Source organism: Ursus americanus, chromosome 9, assembly GCF_024610735.1.
Source record: "Ursus americanus isolate L20-20 chromosome 9, mUrsAme1.1.p, whole genome shotgun sequence".
NCBI lineage: Eukaryota > Metazoa > Chordata > Mammalia > Carnivora > Ursidae > Ursus > Ursus americanus.
The window spans coordinates 56,651,014-56,666,725 of NC_142135.1; the positions used below are offsets into that span (position 1 = coordinate 56,651,014).

At 39.1% G+C, this 15,712-nt stretch overlaps 1 protein-coding gene across 5 annotated transcripts in view; it reads left to right on the forward strand.

Annotated features, from left to right (window-relative positions):
* JPH1 (junctophilin 1) overlaps positions 1–14,038 on the forward strand; it is a 79,529-nt gene extending 65,491 nt beyond the window's left edge. Inside the window, exons 4-6 of one of the 5 annotated variants that reach the window (XM_045810170.2) lie at positions 4,842–5,491; positions 11,489–11,584; positions 13,369–14,038. In XM_045810170.2, the coding sequence (XP_045666126.2) occupies positions 4,842–5,491; positions 11,489–11,569 (731 nt within the window). In that variant the 3' untranslated portion in view covers positions 11,570–11,584; positions 13,369–14,038. Of the gene's footprint in view, positions 1–4,841; positions 5,492–10,170; positions 10,507–11,488; positions 11,585–11,754; positions 12,130–13,368 lie in introns of those variants that run through there. The other 4 variants (XM_045810169.2, XM_045810172.2, XM_045810171.2 and 1 more) reach the window with 4 other exon arrangements.
* Positions 14,039–15,712: the final 1,674 nt, after the last annotated feature.

Consider the following 15,712-nt stretch of genomic DNA (forward strand, 5'->3'; position numbering starts at 1 on the left):
TTTTTTTAGAGAAAGAGAGTGGGAGCAGGGGCAGGAGGGCCAAAGGGAGAAAGAAGCTTAAGCAGACTCCTTGCTGAGCAGGAAGCCCAACAAGGGGCTTGATCTCACGACCCTGAGATCATGACCTGAGCCGAAATCAAGAGCCAGATGCTTGACTGACTGAACCACCGAGGTGCCTCACCAGATGTTACGTTAGTTTCAGGTGTACAGCGTAGTGATTCCACAAGTTTATACAGTTGTGCTCTGCCCACCCCAAGTGTAGCTACCATTTGTCACCATACCGTGCTATTCCAGTACCATTGACTATTCCCTGTGCTGTACCTTTCATCCCCATGACTTATTCATTCTATAACTGGAAGCTTGTACCCTCCACGCACCTTCACCCATTTTGCCCATCCCTCCACCTTCCTCCCCCTGGCAACCATCAATTCTCTGTATTTATGAATCTCTTTCTGCTTTTCGTTTTGCCTCTTAGATTCCACGTATAGACGAAATTATGTGGTATTTGTCTTTCTCTGACTTCATTTGTATAATAATAATATGGACCCTCTAGGTCCATCCATGTTGTCGCAAATGGCAAAAATCTCCTTTTTCATTGCTGAGTAACGCTCCATTGTGTGTATATACATCTTTTTTGTCCATTCATCTATCAAGGGACACTTCAGTTGCTTTCATATCTTGGTCATTGTAAGTAATGCTGCAGTAAACATAGGGGTGCATAGATCTGTTCAGGCTAGTATTGTTATTTTCTTTGGGTAAATACCCAATAGTGGAATACTGGATAATATGCTATTTCTATTGTTAATTATTTGAGGAACCTCCATGCTGTTTTCCACAGTGGCTGCACCAGTTTACATTTCCATCAGCAGTGCACAAGGGTTCCTTTTTCTCCACATCCTCGCCAATATTTATTTCTTGTTTTTCTAATACCAGCCATTCTGACAGATGTAAAGTGATACCTCAGTGTGGATTTGATTTGCATTTCCCTGATGATTAGTGATGCTTCGCATTTTTCCATGTGTCTGTGGGCCATCTGTATGCTTTCTTTGGGAAAATGTCTGTTCAGGTCCTCTGCCCATTTTTCAATCAGATTGTGGGGGTTTTTTAATGTTGAGTTGCATTAGTTCTTGCATAATGTTTTGGACATTTAACCCTTTATTAGATATATCATTTGCAAATATCTTCTCCCATTTAGTAGGCTTTTTGATTTGTTGGTTTCTTCTTTACAAAGTTATTTTGGTGTAGTCTCAATAGTTTATTTTTTCTTTTGTGTCCCTTGCCTGAGGAGATATATCTAGAAAAATGTTGCTAGGGCTGACTATGGGCTGATTTGATAATCAAACTGATTATTGCCCATTTTTTCTTCTAGGAGCTTTATGGTTTCAGGTCTCACATTTAGGTCTTTAATCCATTTTTATTTTTGTGTATGGTGTAAGAAAATGGTCTGCTTTCATTCTTTTGCATGTAGGTGTCCAGTTGCCCCAACAACCATTTATTGAAGGGACTGTCTTTTCTTATTGTATATTCTTGCCTCCTTTGTCATAGAATAATTGACCATATAAAACATGGATTTATTTCTGGGCTCTCTATCCTGTTCTGTTGATCTGTTTTTGTGCCAGTACAATACTGTTTTGATTAGTGTGTCTATCTTGAAATCCGGAAGTGTGATACCTCCAGCTTTGTTCTTTCTCAAGGCTGCTTCGGCTATTCAGGGTCCTTTGTGGTTCCATACAAATTGTAGGATTATTTGTTCTATGAAAAATTCTGTTGGTATTTTGATAGGGATTGCATTAGATCTGTAGATTGCTTTGGATAGAATGGGCGTTTGAGCAATATTCTTCCAATCCATGAGCATGGAATGTCTTTCCATTTGTGTCTTCAATTTCTTTCATCAATGTTTTTGGTGCAATTGTAAATGGGATTGTTTTCTTATTTTTTTTCTGCCACTTTGTTATTAGTGTATAGAAACACAACAGATTTCCATATGTTAATTTTGAATCCTGAAAATTCCAAATTCATTTATTAGTTCTAATAGTTTTTTGGTGGTGAAATGTTTAGGGTTTTCCTTTTTTAAAAAAGGTTTTATTCATTTTAGAGAGCTTACGAGTAAGGGGAGGGGCAGAAGGAGAGAATCCTCAAGCAGACTCCCTGCTGAGCACAGAGGCCAACACAGGGCTTGATCTCATGACCCATGAGATCATGACCTGAGCCAAAACCAAGAGCCGGACACTTAACCAACTAAGCCACCCAGGTTCCCCTAGGGTTTTCTATATATAGTATCTTGTCTTTTGCAAATAGTAAGTTTACTTCTTCCTTACCAATTTGTATGTCTTTATTTCTTTTTCTTGTCTGATTGCTGCAGCTAGAACTTCCATAACTATGTTAAATAGAGTGGACATTCTTATTTCTGATGTTAGTTTTTCACCACTGAATATGATGTTAGCTCTGAGCTTGTCATGTGGCCTTTATTATGTTGAGGTATGTTCCCTCTAAATTCACTTTGTTGAGAATTTTTATATGAATAAATGATGAATTTTGTTAAATGCTTTCTGTGCATCTATTGAGATGATCATATGACTTTTGTCCTTCGTTTTGTTACTGTGGTGTATAACATGGGTTGATTTGCAAACACTGAACCATCTTTGCATACCCGGAATAAATCCCAGTTGATCGTGGTGAATGAGTCATTTCATATATTGTTAAATGAGGTTTGCTGATGTTTTGTTGAGAATATCCATCTGTGTGCATCAGAGCTGTTGGCCTGTAGTTTGTTTTTTGGGGTTTTTTTGTAATGTCTCTGGTTTTGGTATGAGGGTAATGCTGGCCTTGTAGAATAAATTTGGAAGCTTTACTTCCTCTTCTATTTTTGGAATAATTTGAGGAGACTAGGTATTAACTCTTCTTTAAATGTTTGATGGAATTCACCTGTGAATCCATCTGGTCCTGGACTTTTATTTGTTGGGAGTTTTTGATTACCAATTCAGTTTCATTACTAGTAATTGATATGTTCAGATTTCTTTTTTTTTCCTGATTCAGTTTTGGAAGACTGTATGTATGTTTTTAGGATTTATCCATTTCTTCTAGATTATCCAATTTGTTGGCATGTAATTTTTGTAGTAGTCTCGTATTTCTGTAGTGCTGGCTGTTTTCCTTTTTCTTACTAAGTCTGGCTAAATGTCAGTTTTGTCTCATTTCCTTCATTTGCTCTGATTGTTATTATTTCCTTCCATCTACCAACTTTGGGCTTTTTTTCTAGTTCCTTTAGGGTATGAGGTTAGATTGAGATTTTTCTTGAGGCACACCTGTACTGTTATTTCCCTCTTAGATGTCCTTTTGGGGCATCCCAGAGATTTGGATGACTGTTTTTATTTCCTAATTTTTTGAGTTGTTGAGTAGCATGTTGTTCAGTCTCCACATGTTGGTGGTTTCTTTCGGGGGTTTTTTTTTTTTTGGTAATTGATTTCTGGTTTCATGCTATTGTGGTCAGAAATGATAGGATTTCAGTCGTCTTAAATTTATTGAGACTTGTTTTTTGGCCCAACATGTGATCTAGCCTAGAGAACGTACCATGTGCACTTGAAAAGAATGTATATTCTGCTGGTTTGGGATGGGATGTTCTGTATATAATCTGTTAAGTCCATCTAGTCTAATATATCATTCAAAGACACTGCTCCCTTTTAAAGGGAGAAAATTACAGTAATAACAGTAGGAGACTTTAACACTCACATCAATGGATAGATCATCCAGGCAGAAAATGAATAGCTGTTAATATTTGCTTTATGTATTTAGGTGCTCCCAGTGTTGGATGCATAGAGCTTTACAATTGTTATATCCTCTTGTAGGATTGATCCCTTTATCATCATCTAATGCCCTTCTTTGTGTCTTGTTAAAGTCTGTTTTGTCTGATAGGAGGATTGCTACATCACCTTTTTTATAAGTACATATCTGTCAAAAACTAAACAAATGGTCTAAATGCTCCAGCGGAAAGACACAGAATGAAGGAATGGATAGAAAACAAGACCTATCTATATCTGTAATGCCTACAAGAGACTCACTTCAGACCTAAAGAGATAGACTGAAAATGAAGGGATAGGAAAAGATAACTCCATGCCAATGAAAACAAAAGTGCAGGTAGCAACACTTATATCAGGGTCCCTTTCTTTAGAAAAATAAATATCCTGGGACTGGAGTTTGTTAAAGGCAACTGCCTTGTCATGACTTTGATGCTTACAGAAAATGGTGATACGGATCCATGCTGTGAAAGGACTCCAGGAAGTTTAAATGATCCTTTGATGGGGCACCTGGGTGGCTCAATCGGTTAAGCATCTGCCTTCAGCTCAGGTCATGATCCCAAGGTCCTGGGATAGAGTCCCACATGGGGTTCCCTGCTCAGCAGGGAGTCTACTTCTCTCTCTGCCCCTCCCCCCCCCACTCATGCTCTCTCCTCGAATAAATAAATCTTTAAAAAAAAATAATGATCCTTTGATGAAGGTTCTAGTCGTACTTACACAGTAGATGCTCTGTTAAATGACCAGTGCTCCATCAACATGAATTCCACTTCAGGGTTGTGCAAGCAGGCAGGAATGTTGCAATCATTAGGAAGTCAGAACTGTTTAACCATTATGGCTATCAAAATAGTATAAGTAATGGTAAATATTAACTTTTTCGGCAATAAATAATCTTTTCCCCTGGGAAATGAAGTGTACCCCTGCTTAATCCAAGTCTTGGCAATATTTTTAAAAGAAAAAAGAGAGGAATGGCTATAGATAGCCAGAAGGAACAAGCCTTTATGCCTTATCTTTATTTTATTACCTTCCCTTCTGTTGTCAATTTTTCCCCAGGCCCAGATTATATCAAACAGAGATTTCAGGAAGGTGTAGATGCTAAAGAAAATCCAGAAGAAAAAGTACCGGAAAAGCCACCTACACCAAAGGAATCTCCTCATTTTTATCGCAAAGGCACGACACCCCCCAGGTCTCCAGAAGCAAGTCCCAAACAAAGCCACTCTCCCCAACCCTCCTCCCCAAAACCCACGAAGAAGCAGAACCCCAGCTCAGGGGCAAGACTCAACCAAGACAAACGGAGTGTGGCTGACGAGCATGTGACAGCCATCGTCAATAAGCCTTTGATGTCAAAGGCTCCCACGAAGGAGGTGGGAGCCATGGTGCCCACGTCCAAGTACTCTGGCCGCCACCACATCCCCAACCCCAGTAACGGGGAACTGCATTCTCAGTACCACGGCTACTATGTGAAACTGAATGCCCCCCAGCACCCCCCAGAAGACATGGAGGAAGAGGATGGATCAAGCCATTCTTCCTCAGCGCTGGTGCACAAGCCATCACCCAACAAATGGAGTCCCCCTAAATCTGTGACAAAACCAGTTGCCAAAGAAAGCAAAGCTGAGCCAAAAGCTAAGAAGTCTGAACTTGCTATACCAAAGAATCCAGCAAGCAACGATTCATGCCCTTCTTTGGAAAAAGAAGCCAATTCAGTAAGTTGTACACGAGGTGTTTTTGCTTCCTTTAGGTAGCAGCGTGCGTAGGGTGACTTGCATCTTGAGGTCCCGACAAGCGTAGGACTGCATAGGATAGAGCGTAGCACATGGTGTAGCTTGAGACAGCAAAGAGCTCTCGGGGCAGAAACTCATCCCTGTTCGCTCAGCCACCTACCTTAAGCATCACTCAGGTAGCCAGCTTGTGACTGCAACACATGTTAGCAAGCCTTTCCCCACACTTCTTGGTAAGTTTTGTGGTAGCTTAGTTGGGGCTGCTATAAGAAAAATGTCATAAACTGTGTGGCTTAAACAACAAAATTTCTTATTTCTGTTATTTCTTAGAATTCTGGAGGCTGGGGAGTCCCAAGATCAAGGTGCCACAGACTTGATGTCTGGTGAGCACTCAATTCCTGGTTCATACACCTTCTTGCTATACCCTCACAACCCACCTCCCAATGGGCCCCCCTCCAAATACCATCACATTGGGGATTAGGGTTTCAACATACAAATTTTGGAGGAACACCTGGCCCATCACCATTGCTAACTCTCTGGCTACAAAGGAATCATGGGCACTGACAGGGTGGGCCCCTCTCCAAGCCCTAGCTGGGAAGAGGATTCCATCACCGTTTGCTAGGTTCTTAGCCCTGCTTTTGAGCCTCACAAAAGACATGGAGTAAAGGAATGGGTGGAAAACAATACCTATCTATATCTGTGTGCCTGTAAGACTCACCTCAGACCTAAAGGGACAGACTAACAGTGAAGAAGGAAAAGATACTCCAGTCAGCATCTTTAGACAAAAGGACATCTTTTCTAGCTATTGTGAACTATTCTCCTAAATATTTAGTTTGGATTTTACTCAATTAGTCAGGCTTTGCCACTAGAACATTTTCTTTCTTTTCAACTGTTTAAAATTACTTTGGTCTTCTAACTTTTCAAAGTATAAGTGCTTCTAAAATTTTAGTTTTCTGGTAAATGCTAGTTTTATTATCAGTCTTGAGCATTTAAGGTTTCTAATTATTCAGCCAGAAAGCTATACGTTATCGATGTTTCATTTGATGAGCGTGTAGAGATTTGTTGAATGATTTATGGAATTCATACTTTATCAAATTCTATAGAATTCACAAAATCTTAAAGCTAAGTAATTATTAATAAAAAATTGATCAACTGCTCTGTTGACCTAGTCACGTGTTTTTGGAACAGAGGTGTTGCATGTTAAGTGTAGCTTAGGAAAGAAGCCACAGCTGACCCAATACTTACTAATAATTTGAGACATTTGTATAAAGATGCAGATTAATATAATTGTTTTTTTTCTTTTGTCCAGTTTAACAGGGTTAACCTGTTTACAGTTAAACAGTAACAATGTCAAACAATTGAAATTCATCTCTTTTGTTAAATTTGATATTTCTTAGGTTTATTTTACTACAGTTACAAACAGTGGTTCTCATCTTTTTTTATCATCTAAATATAAATTGATCAGATTAACTGTTAACTTCCTGAGAGTCATCCTCCATGGGGATAAATGGTTTCTAAGACAAAGTTGATTAGTATTAGTTTGCCTGATTTATAAGAGTGAAATTCAAATAATGCAAGGCCACATAGTTTCTACCTTGGGGTACCCAGTAGTGGGGTTCAGTTGACTTCTGGAACTCCACAAGAGGAAGCGAATGGCCCAGTGTCCTACACGCTGTCTTTCTATGAAACGTTACTGATGTTTGATAAATTCACAGCCTCCTTGTTTGGAAGTATCTTTTTTACTTACATGCAGAACCATCCGATTCTTGGAGGTAGCCATGCAGCCTCCAGCCTGGGAGGCTGGTCTCTAGGGCTCGCTTCCACATCCCATGAGAAAGGAGGCCTAGCACTTACCTCCTCTGTGCGTGACAGGAACCAGAAGTCAAGACTGCCTTGGCGCCTTCCTGTGAAGATTCTAACAGTCAACCTTCTTTCCTGATAATAGCACAAAGCTGCCTTTCACACTCCTGATGACTGTTTTCTTGACAGTTTAGAAGTGATAAAATCATCATAAAGGTAGTTAATGAACCACTTTAAAACTAAGGAGTACTGCATACAATTTTGAGATAGACACTGTGCAAGTTAGAGGTTTATAAGTAACTTGAAAATTCATAGGAATATTCACAATGAAACACACACTGGAGGGAAAACCAGACTGAAGCAGTGTTCATTGTGGGCAACGGAGAGATGTAGTATGAGTCAGAATCGTCATTTTTAGGGTGGCTGAATACACTGCCTGGGATCTGGAATTTTCATCACCAGCCTATTGACTGAGACAGGATACACTGGTGGCTAAGGGTGTGGACTCTGGTGCCAGACTTCCTAGGTTCAAATCCCAGCTGTGCTCCTTCTCAGTCGTGTGACCTTGGGCAAGTTTCCTAACTGCTCTGTGAGTTGTTTTCCTCATCTCTACCTATATCATAGGGTTGTTTTGAAGATTAAATGAGTTAGTACTTACACAGCTCTTAGCACAGTGCATAGCGCATAGTAAGTGCTCAAAAGCAATGGCCATTATTGTTCCAACACTAGTAGTTGAAGCATAAAATAGTTCATAAATATTCCAATAGATTTTGACCCATCCTCAGGATCACCGTGGATATCCATCTCCTAGAAATACAGAAAATATTCTGAGACACAGGCTAACGCTTAGCAAATTAAGTACTTGAGTATGAGCGGTAAGAGATGGGAGGCTATGCCACAGATTACTCTATAACCCGTCTCAAGATACATGTGACTCCCGTGGGCCACGCGTGGTTGCACACAGACTAATATTCCATGGAAACACATTCTGTGTGGTACCCACGTTTTTGCAGGATTTTGCAACGTGGGTAGGAGCCAGCAGAGACGACATTACAGTCTTATCCTCAAACAGACTAGCAAGGGGTCTTTTAGCAATCTTAACTCCCTCTGAGAACTGCCTGCACTTTTTCTTAGCCATTACTCTCTTCCAAGTCTATTTGGAAATTTAATCTTTCTTTTGAATTGTTATAAAACTTAAAGCATCCCTGTCACGTCAGTTTTGAACCAAGTACACACACACTAAAACCCTACAAACAGTAAATACATATAAACTTGGCTATTTATACTAAATTTTTCTTTTCATGGTTTTAGAGAAATTTTAGATTTAACATAGACTACAGTAACTCTTCAGAAGATTCCTCACAGTCTTAAACGAGTAATAGTGAAGAGACATTGAGCTAGAACTTCTTTCCGTACTTCCATATTTCCCACAATTTTCTAACTGCCCGAAAGTTCTTCCAATGCAGACTTGCACTTTGCCTTGCTGCTGCTGCTTTTAGTACACCTGTCTCAGTCAGTCTTGAAAAGCAAGACTGATTTTTTTTTTCATTTTGCTATTTTAAGCTACAACTGGCTACCACAGTCATGTTTACGAGACTTCACCTTAAAGCTCTCCACCCTGTGCCCAGCTGAGGTATCTGAAGAACACCGAGGTCCCGTCTTGAGAGCTGCCCATTAAACATAGCATCCCACGATTTATTTTCTACCTGGTTGCTGTCTGAACTTCTTATTGCTGCCTTACCCTCATCTTCACGGAGTTATCTTTAAAAATAGCTTTATAAATGGAGTTGTACTAGTTGGATAAATATATACATATATATACACATACATACATATATGTGTGTGTTTTATATATATTTATTTGTATATAAATATGTAACACAAATATATATATGTGTATGTATATATATATCCATCCAAAAATGCTAACAAATTCAAAAAGTTAGATAAATTCATGGAACCTTGTAAGGATCTATGAAATGGGAGTTAAAGGTCCAGACACACCTTAGACTTTTGAAGTTAGATTCACTGAAGCCACTTCATGTTTTTCTTTTTCTTGGTCCAGTGTAAGACACTGAACTCTACATTGTGTTCTTCTGACCCCATACACTTTTCCTCATCTTTCATGTCACTGTCTTCAGGAATTATGAATTAAATCCACTGACCCAAAAGAGTTACATGAATCCAAACTTAACATATTCATGAGCAAAATGTAATCAACGTTTGTGATAGTAATAGCATTTCCTTAATCTCCGTGCTATGATGTTGAAAGATAACTTTAATTATTTTCTGAGTTATAAGTGTTTCCTACACTAGACATTTTAAATTAATCATTATTGAAGAGTTACATAGATTTGGGCCCTCCTAGTAACTTAGAACACAACTATTCTAAAAGAAGAATTGGTCATATTAAGATTTGATTGGTTTTCTGCCACCACAAAATCAGAGGAGATAGATGAAAATGCCATTTTCAAAAACTTAATTAGAAATTATTTTTAAACTAAGGCCTGTGACTATAACAGGAATATAGAAAAAAAAGCAGCTTTGAAGTAGACAAAGTTAAATTTTAGCTCTGTAATTTGTTTAAACCAGATGAGTAACCTTGGGGAAGACACTTACCCTCTCAGAGCGCTGTAACTCGTAATCACCTGTGAAGAAGAAATCATCTACCCAAAAATGCTTATTACTAGCCCACTGCCTGGCATATAAAGACCTGTAATAAATGTGCTTTTTCTTCCCATTTACTTGGGGTTTAGGAACTAGGGTTTTTCTTCTTCCTAATAGTCCCTATCTTAAGGATACCCATTTTTACTTCCCTTTCTCCCCCACTCTGATTTTACTAATCACCTTGTTCTTGATTTAAGGCAGTGAATGAATAAGGTCAACAACCACATCCACAGCACCTGGAAAAGCGCCAGATGCTAGTAGGCGTTCATAATGAAAACCTGGATGGATTGGGCGGCTCGTATGTGCAGGTGCACGGCGGTGAACAAAGAGGCATGGCTCCCGCCACCACGGAACTCAGTCTAGGGCACACGGAGATGAACAAGAAGTGACAAAGTGCAAAGTGTTAGGATAGACGAAGACCAGGGCACTCTGACCCCTGCCAGGGAGGTTGTGGCCCCATCTGGGGAGGAGACCTCCTAGAAGGATGTGACCCAAGCTCCACACCTTGCAACATGAACATTGGACCAAGTGCAATTCCAGTCTTCCTTACCCCCCCGCCCGCCCCAAATACCAGTACCACATTGGAGGACTCTGTTATCCCGTTTCAATATAGCCTCATTAGATATTCAAATCTAGTACAACTGTTTCCTCATCCGTAAAATAACAATTAAAATACCTACCCCTCCCACCTCATAAGGCCAGTTTAGAACACAGTTAATACTACTTAAGAATTAGACACTATTGTAATAGTAAATACCAAAATGAGGTCTCTGTGATAAAGATGGTCAAACATGAGCAGCTCCGAAAAGATGGGTCATAGGTTGGTTTTTGTTTAAACAAGTAAAGTTTGGGTTCCTTGGCCAGCTGGTATTTATTACAGCCGTATTTATCCAAACAGGATTTTGCAGTTTGTTCAATAGAACTTGATTTCTGAAGTGTGGTGGCTGTGAGCAAAGAAGTAAAGAATTAGAACTATAAAATAATTTCTGCAAGTATTCAACTTCCTGCTTGCAATTTTTACTTTAAGGATGAGGTGGTGTCCAAAACTCTGACCAGGAAAAGCAAGAGTCCTAAATTTTTCCTGAGAAGCCTCAGTACCCGAAAGATTTTAGTCTTACTTTCTAACTGCCTTCATGAGGAAATAATTCGTTCTCTAAACGACAACTTAGCAAAAAGTGCATATCCACTTTCCATTAGCTCCCCACCCCATTATGGTGAACTCTCACCCAGACTGTTGTCAAATGTTTTGAGGTGAATGAACTACATTATTTGTTAGTCATTTTTTTAGATTTAATCAAGACTGGCTTCATCTCATAGTGAAAGTGCAGGGACGGCTCCAGCTAAATACAGCATTGCTATTTTTGGTTTATACCTTTTGGAGCTGCTGTCATTCATTCCCGCTTTATTTACTGCAATGGGGTTTTTTTTTAATTTCCTTTGGTAATTGATTTTATGAGCTAGCTTATATGTGGATATTAACATGGAAACATTATGCTTGTTTTGTTCTATTTCCAGGGCCCTAATTCAGTCATGATTGTCCTTGTCATGCTGTTGAATATCGGGTTGGCCATTCTTTTTGTTCACTTTCTAACTTGATTGGAATTAGGAAAGGTAAGAATAGCCTTCATTTCTATATAAAATCACCGTATATAACATTCTTTTCCCATATTTGAATTTACATTTTTGTTAACAACTGCATATTGTCCTTCACTTTAATTTTGGCTGTGCCTGAATGTGATTCAACATAGTTTCTTAATGATATAACTGTTTTGACCCTTCAGTGAAGTCATGACAACTAGCGGTGTTAGCCCACAGTTCTCTGCCGTGGCATCATCAGCCCTTTAAATGGCACACCCCAGTCAGACTCAGACTCAGGGAAGGAGGCTTGGAATTAGGATGGGATCGCGAAAGAGATGAAACTTGGAAAATTCAGCCAGAGGACCTGTTCGGTTCCCCTGGGAATGCTTTGTGGCTTTGGGGTCCTCTGGGAGCTGAAGCAAGGAGCCATGTCGGAGAGCAAAACTTAATAATCATTCTTTTTTAAAATATGCTGAAGCAGCCCCATCCGGCGAAGTTCTTGGCATTGGCTACTCCATCTGTCCTAGCAGAGTGTGACTAAACTGGAAATGTATGGAGCTGCATTTTTTTTTTTTTTTTCTGATGGAAGTCAACAGCTGCCTTACTATTTTACCATCTGACGTTTTTAGTAGGGAGCTGGGGAAACAAACGACTGCCCGAGGAATGCGGTCGGAGGATTGTGTTGCTGTGGCCATGGTTCCAACATTCACTCCTATCTCATTAGAAGAAATAGGTAGCAGCATCACTCACCAGTCTTATGCCATGACCTGCTGCTTTAACATCTCCTGGAATGTTCTGGGAGAGAACGTTTCGTTTGCTTGTGCACGACTATGTTCATTTTTGCTGTTTATTGAAGTAGGATGTGTAGTCCTCTACAACGTGTGGTCCTGGCTGGAGGAAACACACTTGTTGCATCTCAAGGAAAAGAAACAACTAAATTCTAGAGAAGATGTGTTCGTTGCGATAGCAATACATCATTTTTTTTCATGCCGTTTAGTCTTCCTAAACCTGTAACACGCTGTTTAAAATTTAGCAGTGTGAAGGCATTATACCTTCCTAAGAAATAATTTTAAATATTTTTAAACATTACTGAGACGAACTATTTATGCACTTAGGAGGTGCTAAATTTTAAAAGCTGAAAGACAACAGAATTCTAAGAAGTGTAGTCAAAATGTTGCATGGATTGCAGTAATCGGTGTTTAAAGGATTCAGTTTCATTGCTGACGTACTTTACAACCAAATAAAATCTTGTCAGTGACTATGTTAATTCCCATGAAAGTTAAGCAAGATGCTATTAATAACTGCTCTGATCTTTTTTTTTTCTCCAACTTAAATTTTTGTTGAATACATTCAGGTAGAGCATAAAGCTTTGTTAAACCTCTGCTTCTCAATTTTATGCCTTTCGTGTTTTTCAAAGTCCTTTCGTAATTTTATTTCACATTTTAAAGGCTTAGACATTTCTATTTAAATATTTGTCTTTTGCAGTCCTTTGTTATTCTGACATAATCTGATTTTTTTTTGCTGTTTTATAATTCATCCTTTATTACTCAAAAGCATGCTTATTAGAGACACTACGTGGTCTTTATAATTATTTAAAAAGAAATCAGGGGAGGAAAGGTATCTTAAATCTAAGACATTACATTGTGGAGAAGGAGCTAGCTATTCCTAAATATGTCACGATCTGCATGGTGTAATCAGATTCTTTTTACCTTATTTGCTACCTTTTCAATGCAGAAGAGACCACTCACATGTTAGCACAGGTGTGGACTGAATGCTTTGTCACCTGCAGGGTAGTAACCCAGTGATGTTTTTTGCAGAAGTGCAATATGTTGAGAATCCTGGGTGTGACCAATATGGAATAAAGAAGAAAGCAGAAAGAGAGCAAATGAAAATTACAACTTGTATATTTATTTATTTTTTACATTTTGCTTTGACTTTTAAATTTAGGAAGTACGTTTTTAGCCAAGAAACGTTTAAGCTCCTGTGTCAGTCTCCGTACTCTCACTGCGCCTTCCTAACCCCGTAGCTCTTGATGCTGGGAAAGCGGATTTTTTTTTAAATAAAATATTTAATCTTATTAAGTGTTTATTTAAAACGTGTAATGCTTTGGAAATAATGGGTAACAGATAACTAAAGGATATGTTTATAAAGTGAGCATGTTGGTTCCATTTATAAATATATGTATGATTTATAAGCTTTTTTAAAAACAAAGCTCAAATTGTTGGTATTTTTCTAAAATGTGCACAGCTGTATTTTACATGAAAGGCTCTTTCTAATGGGTTGTTATACTGTGCTCTACATTTTGGACAGCACATGAAGTCTGCCAATGTACTTAATAAAACATGACCTTGTTTATTTAAAGTTTCTTGCTGTGAAAAAGAACTCCCTACCTGTGAGTTCCTTTATTTATAATCCTCGAAACCAAAATGTATAATGTACAGTTTTCACAACTGTATCCGCTCTAATAAAAAAAGAAAGTTGGTTATTAATAAAGTTGCAAGTGTGTTTCCTTTGTGAGTAAATTACTGTCTTGAGTTATGTGGAATTGGGGAGTTGGTAGGTTTTATTAAAAGAAAGATCTGCTAAAAAATTGACAACAGAATTGGGGTGCAAAATGCTCAAAGCAGCCGCATGGGAGGAATTTCTTTCTACATTTCTTTCATCCTGGGCTTTTCAAATAACTTTTTGTAAAATAAGATTTTTCTGCTTAGTTGGAATTAGTTCATTAACTGGATTAGTTCTTTAGCTACAGTTATAAGTCCGCTCCTGTTTTTAAGGAAAACTCAAAGTTGGAGTAAATCCCCCTCCTTCATGGGTACTTCTCAAGTAATTAAAGTTTTTGGATCATTGTGCCCCGAAGAAGTCAATACGTTGCTATGACCCCTGTTGAGACTCACTTCAGGAAGCTTAGGCACACTGTGCCTAAGAAACTTGCCGCCACTAGAATTTCCAGCCACTGGGCTTCCTCTGAAGCCAGCAGGTACTGGCCCAGGCCTCTCTGACCCCTAGCAAGCTGCCTATGAGGGATAGTGAAAGGCCCCCCTCCAAAACAGCTTCCCAGGGAGCTGCCATGTTGCTTTCACATTCCCAAACGAGTCACTCCTGTTGAAGGCCAAGGTCTTGGAGACCCCTGTATAAAGCACGCATAAAGTTATCACCTCTAAGTAGTATAAGTAGTAAAAGACTGATCAACTTAAGTGATTCATCTCCTAGTAAATCCTAAAAGAATGGAACGCAGACTCTTCTGGAGCAGGAAGGAGAAGCACAGAGTGCTAGAAAGATTATTGATTCCAGGTTCAGGTCCAAACCACAAGTTTTGATGGCTGAAGCCAAAGCTGGGGTGAAGACTTTGTGGTTGGGAAATCTGGAAAATATTCTACATGCCTTTTTTAATGCAGTAACTATTTCAGGAACTATGGTAAGCAGGCTCTCCAGGCATATACTCAGTGCTACTTGCAGCCCTCCTCCCATGCTTCAGAAATTTGCGTAGCCTCGTCTTTCCATCTCTATGTGTGGCTGCACACGTGGCATATTCGGTCAGCACAGCATAACCAACGGCTCGTCAGGCTGAGTTTGCTTAGCCCAGGTTTGTTGACTGTCTACATCCAGCATTTCCTTCTTACCCCGAAAGTACTGACAAGTACTTCAGTGTTCTGTACTAGCCCCCAGATGAGTCTCATTTTGGGAGTAGGAGAAAACAACGATATATAGAATAAAATGAATAGTCCCGAATGCAGTGAATATGGATAAAATTCTCGGCTATGGTCACGACAGATTATGGATTTTTTGCTAGTCTGTGCCCTGGTTTCCTCATCTATAAAATGGGTGTAACCAGAGCACTGACCTCACAGCATGGTTGGTAAGGTGAAATGAGCTCATTTATGCTAAGTGCTTAGTACAGTGCCCGGCTCACGGTAACTGTTGTGTTAGCTTTTGCCAGTTGGAGGAACTAGGGGGAAAAAAAAATTCTGTAAGTGTCTCAAACACATTAAAAATAGAGTGAGATCCCACTATAAAGGCCTCTATTTAAAGGATAATTATGCCACAGGTCATATTATGTTCTTTCTTCACTGGTGATCACTGTGAAAATCAAAGGCCATACTTCACCAGAGTTCCTTCTCTATGCTAAGATGCAATTTTCTGTGTAGTATGTGAGACATT